Source organism: Xiphias gladius, chromosome 16 (assembly GCF_016859285.1).
Source record: "Xiphias gladius isolate SHS-SW01 ecotype Sanya breed wild chromosome 16, ASM1685928v1, whole genome shotgun sequence".
Taxonomy (NCBI): Eukaryota; Metazoa; Chordata; class Actinopteri; order Istiophoriformes; family Xiphiidae; genus Xiphias; species Xiphias gladius.
Window position 1 is genome coordinate 22,078,126 of NC_053415.1, and position 11,081 is coordinate 22,089,206.

General features: G+C 38.5%; 1 protein-coding gene across 1 annotated transcript in view; it reads left to right on the forward strand.

Moving 5' to 3' along the window:
- Positions 1–11,081, forward strand: part of slc49a4 (solute carrier family 49 member 4) — a 48,480-nt gene that overhangs the window by 1,912 nt on the left and 35,487 nt on the right. Inside the window, exon 2 of the mRNA XM_040148248.1 lies at positions 3,168–3,261. Coding sequence (XP_040004182.1) covers positions 3,168–3,261 — 94 coding nt within the window. The remainder of the gene's footprint in view (positions 1–3,167; positions 3,262–11,081) is intronic.

Genomic DNA, 11,081 nt, shown 5'->3' on the forward strand with positions numbered 1-11,081 from the left:
AGAAATCTTGCCAAAAAATTACACAACTCATCATGTGATCCTGATTCATCAGCACTTAGTAGTTGTGGGTGTTTTGTTTGCCTAATTTAAACATAGGTTGTCACATCGTATCTGCTGCTCTCAGTTAGTGGTAGAAAAAGTTTACTGACAAGACTGTATTAGGTAAAATAATCCGGCTGTAGATTGCCCACAGACCTGTAAAGTAACTTCACTGCTTTACACCGGGCTTGCCGATAAGTGTGCCTCCGAGTCATATATTGAATTAGGACAGCTCATTCAGCAGTCACAAATTGTGTTAAGCCATGGTGTGACCTTGTTTAAAAAAACTACATAACATCCAGAGGCTGCAACAGGCCTTAACTGTTGTCTATGTATGACACACACACACACACACACACACACACACACACACACACACACACACACACACACACTGGCTCTGCTCCAACTTGTCAGTGGGGAAAATGCTCGGCTTCCCTCAGGGAGTTCCTCCTACCCGTGGGCAGAAACTGTTGATGATCAACAACACGGTAGTTGCCATCCAAGACGAGGCTAGAGTCTTAAGATCAAGTCATATGGGATGCGGTCACGGAGTAGTCATAATGTACTTAGGGTATGACATACATACACGCTGATACTGCAGAATGTGTCAGAGAGTGCTGATCCAGCCCTTTAACTGTGAGGTTGTAAAGCTTGGAAGTCCTGGTTGCAGCAGCTGGCCACCAGTGCCTCTCTAGTCTTCTGACTTTTTGTGTACGTGATTTTTTTTTTTTTTCTTTTCTGTGTAAATATAAATGCAATACTCTGTGAAATATTAGCCCACGTGCATCACAGAAAGTGCAGTACATTAATCTCTAAATGCTTGTTTTGTTTGTTTTCTTTAACTGACACTTCAAAATGTAAACTTATTCAATTTTCAGTTATATAAACAGAAAAAACAGGCAATTCTCACATATGACAAGAGAAAGTTTGGTTTTCTTGCTTGATAAATGACTTAAACATGTTATTCCCTGCTTTACAATTACACTTATATTCATCGCGCGATCTACCTGATATAACCAAAGTGCTGTTTTTGCCGTGTTAAATGCCTCAATTAAGGGCCCCTAAACACTGGTTAAAGAGAGACGGGAAGACACAGCTCATTTACTTCTCCTTTAGCCTGCTGATCTAGAATTGAGCTGGCAGGTACAAGCCTTTAGGCCTCTGTTGCCCCAGGTATATTAAATAAGGAATATCCAAGGCATTTAAAACATTTGTTAAAAGCCCTCTATTCTAATTAGGGCTGGAACTAATGATTATTTTCATTGTATATTTATCTGCGTATTATTTTCTGAATTGTTTTGTTTATAAAATGTAAGAAAACAGTAAAAAAAAAAAAAAAAAAAAATGCAAAAAATTTCCCACGGTCCAAAGAGATGTATCCAAATTTCTTCTTCTAAAGATATTCAGTTTGTTACCTTATGGTCTTGGTTGAAATGATTGGCATCCCTGAAATTTAAGTACAGAATTTATAAATATCTTTAGAAATAAATTCAAATTAACCAATTTTGTATAATCATATTTAATAAAATGTTAAAAGTTACTGTACAACAACAACAACAAAAAAAGCTTTCATATAGTGAAATAAAAAATACAGACATAAAATGTATGCTTGACACAATTATTGGCACCCTTTTTGATGAATTTAAATTTAGTTCCTCAAACAAAATAAAAAGCTGGTAAGTCTAACCTGTGCTTAATTTTCAGTGTTCACATGATCTGAATAAACCAGCAATGGAAGAGTGGCAGAAACTACCAGCAGACAGGTGCAAGAAGCTTCTAGATGGCTACAAGGAACGTTTAGAGGCTGCTATTGTTGCATGAGGTTCTGCAAACAAATATTAGTGAAGGATGCCAATAACTGTGTCTGGGGTACATTTTGTGTTTGTATTATTTCACTATTATGCAAATTTTAACTTTTTATTTTCTTTTGTTCAATAGCTTTGAACATTTAATTAAAATATATCAATTATACAAAATTGATTAATTTGCATTTATTTCTGAAGATATTCTAAATTCTGTACTTAAGAATTCAGGGGTGCCAATAATTTAAACCAGGACTGTATGGACAAGCAAATGTTTGGCATTTTTGTTTGGAATTGATTGAAACGATTAATCGATTGTCAAAATAGCTGCTGATTCTTAAATTTTGTTGTTGATCAACTAATCGATGAATTGACTCATCGTTGCAGCTCTAATTCTAACTGGCTAACCTCCACATAGACCTTTGTAACCGTGAAACCTAAATGTTGCAACGCAGTTAATTTCTATTGTCTGTAATATTACTATTATATAAGGCAGGGATTATAGCATCATCTCCAAATCAGATCGAGACTATTACCAGTATTGTTAAGTTTTTTTGTTTTTTTTAAACTATTATCTACTGAGGAATTCAGTGACAAGTCACAAGATATTAAACAAGGAACTTTGGGATTCCTGTTGTCTGTTTGCATGCTTAGTGTTATTATTGCCAACATACACACAATTGCTAGTTTATTAGGTACACCAAATTAAAATGAATAATAATAAGTTAAATATAGACTTTAAACTGTTTTATAGACGTTTTGATTCAACTGGTTGGTCATTCTGGAGGCTGCAGATCCTGGTGCTATTGAATTGTATTGCGTTATACGGACAGGTGTTTCTATGACTTTGTCCACCCCATTTACATCAATGAGTGTACGCTAAATAACAGAAACACCTCTCTGTGTAGCTCAATACAGTTCCACAGCACCACAAACAATATCCTCTAAAATGATCATTAAGTTGAATTAACAGCTCTCTAAAAGAGTTTCAACAAACACTGAACATTATAACCTTCATGAAGATCGGATTTATTGCAGGGCCGTTGTATTTTGGGATTTTGGTAATCAATTAATAGTGTAAGTAATTTACCAAAAAGAAAAGGCTAAGTCTTTGCTGGCTTTTCTTACATTTACAGACAAAGCAAACAATAGATTAATTAAGAATGAAATGAATCATTAGCAGCAGTCGTACTTTGGAAGTAATAAAAGAATTTGATTGTAAATATAGTTTGGTGACCTCAACTATATTCACCCCATCAGTGCCATCCCCCATCTGCCATTTCTTGTTCCTCCACTTCATTGACCATATCTTGTCACTTTCAGGATTGCGGGCATCCCTCCTCCTCTCTGCCTTCTTCATGCTGCTAGGGGCAGCTCTGCGGAGCATCCCTCTGACAGACCAGCCTCTCAGGCGATGGTAAGACTCCTCTGTAAACAATATGGCAGCAGAGGGAAAGGGGGCAAGTGTGATGATGATCCTTTGAATGGTTTTGGGAAGGAAAGGGACAGTGACCCGTAATCTTCAGTGCAGTCGTGAGCCTTCCATAATGTCCATCATTGGATTTATGCGGGGAATTTTTCAAACTGGAATTCAGGACCAGCAATGTACCAGCAATCAGTTTATGGACAAAAAGAGATGCTTAGGGTCTTTCCTTGTCCAATGAGTTCACTATGATTTGTAATGTAACTTCCAAGATAAGTAATTTCATGGATTAGTGAATCCACAGAAAAATTAATCAGCAACTATTTAGATTGACTGCTTCATTTTTCAAGCAAAACTGTCACACATTAACTGTTTTTTAGCGTCTGTGGGGAATATTAGGATATAATGCTTTTCTTCGTCATATATGATAGTAAACTTAATACCTATGAGGTTTGGACTGTAAAAACTGGATAAAACATCTAATTTGAAAATGCTAACTCAGGCTCTTGGAAATTAGAAAAACAATATTTTACTGTTTTCTATTTTATAATGTTAATTTTTGAAAAATAATTGTTCACAGTCGCAATGACAATGTTGACATGCTGATGTCTAGCACTAGCAGGTAGAATGTTAACCATGTTCACCATCTTAGTTTTAGCATGTTAGCATGCTAATATTTGCTAACTAGCACTAAACACAAAGTGCAGTCGAGGCTAATGGGAATGTCATCAGTTTTGCAGGTATTTGATCATATACCAAAGAATTGGAAAAATCAAGATTTTGAAGAAAAAGTAAGGGGTCACCAAAGTGATGACAGTTCATCCTGAGAGGGACAAGAATGTCAATCCATCCAGTAGTTGTCAAAACATTTGACTTAAAAACGCAAATGTCAGCTGTCACTGTGGCACTAGAGGAAAAGTCAGGGGATCACCAAAGTCAGTAGGACCACGGATGTCTGTATAGCATTTCATGACAGCCCATTCATAGTTCTTGAGCCATTTCAGTGTGGACCAAAGTGGTGGACCATCTGACTGACTGACAAACCCTGTCTCCCAAAAATACAACAGCAAATACGTTTCGTAGGAAACGCGTTTGAGACCAGATTATTTTCTATAAATGTAATGAGGATATGTCGTTAACATATCATCGTTTTACATGTTTGGCAAGTCTAAAATATAGTATATTTGATACTGAACATATGAGTAAAATGTACACAGACAACAAATTTGTGTCCCGGCAAAATATCTGCTCTTACAGTACTGTATCCATTTGTAGTGACTACAGCATTATTAAACTGTTTCATGGTTATGTTTAGACTCTCACAGCACTTGGTTAAGATCCTGGTCTGGTTTAATACAGAAAAAGGTTCACAGTGACTTCGGACACAACATGTTTATTTACATTTAACCAAAACAACAATCTTTCTCTAACCTTAACCAAATACATCTGCTGTTGCATTTTAGTTGTCTATAAATGTAATTTCAAGGAGACAGTGTTGGACTGACTGACATTGCCACCCATTAGAGCTAAATAGTATAAGCACCCGGATGAACAACAGTACAACAAGCAATGGTGACTCTGTTGTGGCTTTTCAGGTTGTTACACTGTGTTCAGCTGTATTGCTAGCCAAGGTCCTGTTTCTTTCTCCCTTTTTATTTTATTTATTTTTTTTTTTATTCAAAGTACAGACCTGTAACTGGATAGAAGAACAGTCAGAATGAATTTGGCTGCTAGAGAACTGGATTCTGAAAGGCAGCTCAATAGTGTGTGGATCCTTTACTTCCTTTTTGTGTCCTTGCTGCCAGTTTCCTCCCTTATCAGACAGCACTTTGACTGGCCATCAATGGAAAACATAAAAAGAATCCCATTATTCTTAGGGTTTCATTCTCAGTTTTACTCATGAGCTCAGTGTTCCTCTTTTAGAAAGTGCAAGTGCAGAGAAGGTCATTTCAATTATAATGTGCCTTTTAAAAATGTAATTTCATTGAATATTTCTGAGTATTAATCTGTCTAATGATTCCTATTTGGCGCCACAATGAGGTGATATATCATAAAATATCAATACACAGAGGAAATTATATTTCAACAGAATGAGTCACATATCGCTTTCACTCTTTGGATTTGAAGATTCTTAAAATGATTTTGGCTTTCAGAGAGCAGATAAATCAATTTTGTTTCTCAGTCTCTTTCTCTCTGTGTGTCATGACGCTTTGGTAAGACAGTGCACTGAAAAGATTATCTTGTAGTGGTACAGGCCAAATGTGAGGAAATTAAAGATTCTGTTACCGTCTATTAGGAAGAAGAATCACGATTCCCTTATGATAGTGACTAAGTTGAAAAAGAGTATTTACAATTTGCTGTGAAATGTCAAGTTTTGCATTGTTATTTATTTATTTATTTATTTTTTGCCTTTGCCTTTCCATGTGGTTATAAAACCATGCGTTTGTGTGTTCCTCACAGCCCATGCTAATATCTTCATGGGGCTCTTTTCACAGCTTTGAGTCGAGAGTGACGTCCTTTTACCAGTCCACTTCTACATGCTCATACTGTACCAAAATGTCAACTAAACATGTTTGCTACACGTGCAGACTTCTTATCTCAGACTGTTGACCTTGTATAGATCTCTGCGTTACATGACAACACAATGTGGGCCTGGTTGGGTTTTACAGTGGTAACGAACAAAGGCCACGAAATACTATGTAAATAACAGGGCAAAAGAGAATCTTTTAGGGAAACCTGCTTTTCAGTGAGAAACACAGAGACTTCTTTAATGACTGTATCAGAATTTTAATCAAACTCAATGCAACGTCAGGAATTTGTCATTGGCTTTAGTATCTGACATTTGATTTTTTTATTCACAAATTGATAGAGCCTTTTAATTTATAACTAATAATTTCAATTTGTTTTATTGTTTTATCTTTCAGATTAACTTCATGAAAGAGTACTCCAGCTTTTTTATACTGCCAAAATGTTGGTGGAGTTGTAAGACACAAATTAAAAAAATAATGGTCAAAGTGTGATACAGCAGAGGCCAAATATCCAGACTTTTTAGTCCTTTTAATAAGGGTCAAGTTCCAAAATGTTGGATCATATACTTCCCATAATCTAAGGGGATAGTGACTTTTCATTTGATTCCCCCCTGCCTGGTAAAAAGCAATATCTTTAAAACTCCATGCCCCCATTGGTTTTAACACAAACTTTGTTGAAAATGTTAAAAATGTGTAGTCTCCCAGATGACACCATCAGGGGTTATTTTCTCAGACTTAACCAAGATGCCCCCGAGCCACACACAACATTACACCATTTTCGCAGGTTGAGAAGAGTTAATATTGGCAAGTAAACTAATCTTGATGTGCAAAATTGAGTTTCCCCCTTTAGTGATAGATCGTTGTTGATAGTGCAACAGCAGTTTTTGATTTGTTGGGCCTGATTCAGTATTGTTTTAAGCGAATAGACTTCATGTTCATAACACCTGGTAACCTGTAAGTGAACCTGTCTTCACAAAGCTCCCGAAAATGTAACTTTGAGTTCAGCCTTTTTTGTTTAACCCCTGTTCACCCACATTCCGGTTAAGGCTAATGCAGCTCCAAATAGTCATTCTTTGGATGTTTTTGTCCATGGCATGAAAATGAAAAGTATCCACACGTGCTAGTATATGACATACTAGCACGTGTGAATACATCATTGCCGCTAACAGTTGCTTGAGGATTTTACCGTAAAGGGGAAGTATATTCAAATAGAAACAGGGCTGCAAAGAAACAGGAATCCTCTTTCTCCACTTGTCCGCCTCTCGCTTGGATACACTCAGGGCAGGACTCTTACTGGTTTGAACTGACAGACTGAGTCATGCGGTAGGATATATCAGATCGTGGTGTCTGCGCAGCTTAAGCAAAAACGTGCACAAAGCTCAATGTCTGTTGCCGGGGTCAGAGCTGCCGATGGGAGCAATCCTTCACAGACATGACCTTCAGCTCTTTAGATTTGGGATTCAAAGTGGGGAAACAAGATGGCACAGTGAAAGCCAAGATAACATCAACCACCCAGCAAATGTTAGATCTGACACAGTTCATCTTAATTTGCAGATTAAATACAACAGGTCACGGTTCTTGAAGTCATGTTTTAATGGATGACATAGTGGATTATAACTGTAAGGTACAGGCTGATAGTTCCATGTAGCTCCCTGGATAACCAGTAGATGTCATCCTTTGCTTTGCAGTATGGGACATAAAACAATATCAGATTGTGAGAGCCTTGTTGAGTGACCTGTGGTGCTGCTTTGTTTGCTGGCTCTCATAAATAAGACATTTTTTTGAATATCAGAAGTCCTGTAGGGTTGATTTAGATGACCTGAGAGAAAAAGGAAGTCTGGCAGGCTCCAGAATTTTGAACGTGTGGAGTTCAAGGGCATTGCAAGAGCTATCAAACACAGCGTTTGAGCTTCCTGTCCCCCTGATCAGGAGACAAGTGGCGACACTTATCCAGGTTTAGAAACAGTGAAGTTCCCTTGACAGCCACCTGCAGATCTGTGTTTGTTCCGCTTGCTGTTTCATGTTTGACTGCCGATTATTTCTTTTTCTTTTTATGCTGTCCTCTTGAGGAAGTATACCGCCTCTGTTTTGAGTTCTTAAGATCCTTTTTTTTTTTTTTTTTTTCTTTTAGGAAATCAAAGGCAGTTGTGATCATGTGAACAGCGGAACTTCCTCTCTTTTTATAACCGAGATTTTCTGTGTAGCTGCTACAGTCATGTTTGGAAAAAGAACTGAGTTGAATGTGTTTTTGTTTTGTGAAGTTCAGACAGGGAGAAAAAAAGGCACTCTTGCGTCAGTGGTCACTAACTAGACCTTGCTGTGATTAGGTCTGCTCTCAAATCAAAGACATCAACATCATCATTTACCTTCCTCAATCTCTTGTTTTCACACATTCTCTCTTTTCTCCTGACCTTTCAGTCTCTCTCTCTCGATCTGTCTCTCTCATATATTTAAATAGAGACCAGCTCTGTGATTAGTAAGTGCCTATCAGTTAGATCTCACACTCACTCACTCTCTCTGATTGGCCATCAGAACACGCTGTGGGCCCCGCGGCAGGCTGTCATTTTACGGTGACGATTGCTGTGGTGCCATTTTCAAGACAGAGATGGCCTGGCCTTTTTATGATGGCAGAATTGGGTCTGTCACCCCTGGCAGAGCAGAAGCACTCGGATGATTTCGCCTCAGCGCTGGCCTCTATGTCTCATTCACGATCAGATTACATCTGACAGGGGTCATCAATACTGATGAACTTAATCATCTCTTGTTGAAAAAAAAACTGCTCCCTTCCCCTTCTTTCCAACTTCTGCCACAGTGTGGCTGTCTCATGTGACCAGTCATCCTCACGTTAGTCACTGTCTGTCACATCAGAGGCAACTTTCTTAGTTGCATCCATCCTGAGATCATATAGACACCGAGACAGGGTACTAAATATCAGTATTTTGAAAGTACTGACCAAACTTTGTAAGACGAAGTTTCAAAAGCTGTGAGGTACTGAAAGCTGTCATTGAATTGGTCAGATTATTAGTTGTTTATTTATTCAGATATATGCGCTTGTTTTAACTATCATTTTGTTATTTTTATATTGCATTATTTACACAAAGTTCTAGTTCAGCCATTTGTGTTGGAGCGACATTAAACACTGATGCAGTTGATATGTTATGTTTGGCTTGTTTTGTTAGCATGCTTTGTTTTGTGAAATCAAAAATAGGAAAAAGTTTAGTTGAAAAAATTGTGTTTATTTAGCAAGGCATTGATAAAGTATCATTTAGGTTTTGGTGCAAATATGTAAACATCTTATTGAAACTGGTATAAAAAAATTTCAATGATACCAAGACCTCTTAACTTTGAGGTCACAATAGGTCAAAGTCATTGTTTTAAATTACACTGATTATTTGAGTTGCTTTTGTGTCAGTGTTAGGACAAACTGGATTTGAGTGTTGGGTTTGGAATAATCCTTGTGTCTAATGAAAAGACACAGTACAGCAGGCGGACCAGTTTGGTATGTGGACCCTTCCCAGGCTTAAATGAGACTGTAATCACAGGGTACTCTCCAAAACCTGGCTGGCATTAAGCCAGTTTTTGCCAGTTGGGAGTGGTGTCCACTCCATTTCAGTTCGGCACACAAAATGGCACATGCGTGCCCATGCCGACTTGAATCCCTGGCTCTGTGCTGCAGAGCCAAAATACCATGTTTATCAGCAGCAATGTAAACAATTCAGACTAAAACACACATTTTTCCCGTGGCTTGTTGTGGCTGAATCAAAATAGAAAAGTTACTGTACTCTCTCTTCCAACATTTAAAAGCTGTGAATGGAAAAAATTGCTTTACTACAGCGTCTCTACCACCTGCTGCTATTTGATTATCAGCTGACAGAGATCCAGCATCACTCCTACTGCCTCGTGATGCCTGCGCTCCGTGCAAGTGGGTTTCTCCACTCCTGCCGTTGCGAAACAAGTGACACGCCAGCCCAGCCCAATGGACTGCAGCCACAGCGACATACCTAGTGCTGTAGTTGGCGGTAAAAAAAGTGAGATAGACCACAAAGACACTTCTTAATCAGGGAGAGATGCCAAGCAGTTACAGCAGCGGTGCTTACTCTCGGTACTCGGTACCGCTTATTTTCCTGTATTTCCTTTCTTCACCCACACCTGATTAGCCGGATGTGGTCTGTTTGGCCAATGGAGTGCTCGTGCTTCCGATGTGAACTATGTAGTGCTGGAACTTTGCACCTCCCGGTTAGAGGGACGAACACATAATCCATGTTGAAAGATGCTTTGGATGAGCTCTAATGTGTCATGTGATTAACAGTGATCGTAAGAATGCCGTTGTGTAATACTTTAATTTTATCCAGGGACATCTGTAACTAAGGATAACTCGGACATCTTAGTATGCAGCAAAAATACAGCATCTGAACATGGAGCAGATTTCTATGCACACTAACATACCCTGTCGTTAACTTGGAGGTTCTCTGTACATGTAAAGAAGTAAATATCATATTCTGGTTTCAGACTCAGTTTGCGAAACCTCACTATGCTAATTTGGCTCCTCTGACTGAGACCGGGATATTGTGATACGGGGCATTAGCCAGGTTTCTGATAACTTTATTCCATGTCAGCAGGTGCATCTTTGACCTAAATCACATAGTGGCCAGTTTTTGTAAAAAATAAATAAATAAACAAACTGACAAATGATGTAGTGATGATCAACATGCTGAAGTGAAAATGACAGTGTGGCACCGGTAATGTGGGGGATAAAGTTTATTGCTTGTCGCTCTCGTGTTCCATCACCTGTAATAAAATGGAGAAGAAAATAGCACGGTGGTGAACACAGCGGTGTCCTGACACTGGGTTCATCCTTACACTGCTGAGGTAACTCATTTGGTGCAGAAATTACAGAGAGGCTGTATATACAAAACATGATCAAAACAGGATACTAGTGTGTAAACATTCTGATATATGCCATCGTTGAAAGTGCACCAATCTATAATAGCACCCAGTTTCAGCCCAGTTGAAAACTATTGCGCTAAGTTGAGCAATAAAGACTGAGGCACATTATAAAGAAGTTTACAAAGAAAGAAGGAGTGGGATGAATGAAAAGTGAGCGTCGCAGAATATTTTAGGAGGTGCTGGTGTGTAGGCTGCGAAGTTAGCAGGTCTGAGATGAGGGAAGGAGATAAAGGGTGAACGAGTTATTCTCCAATCAATCTGTCTCTGACCGCAGCACTTTGCATTCTGCCATGACACAGTTATCTGTTAACCTCAGAGGCAGTGTAAGCACAGCGAAGA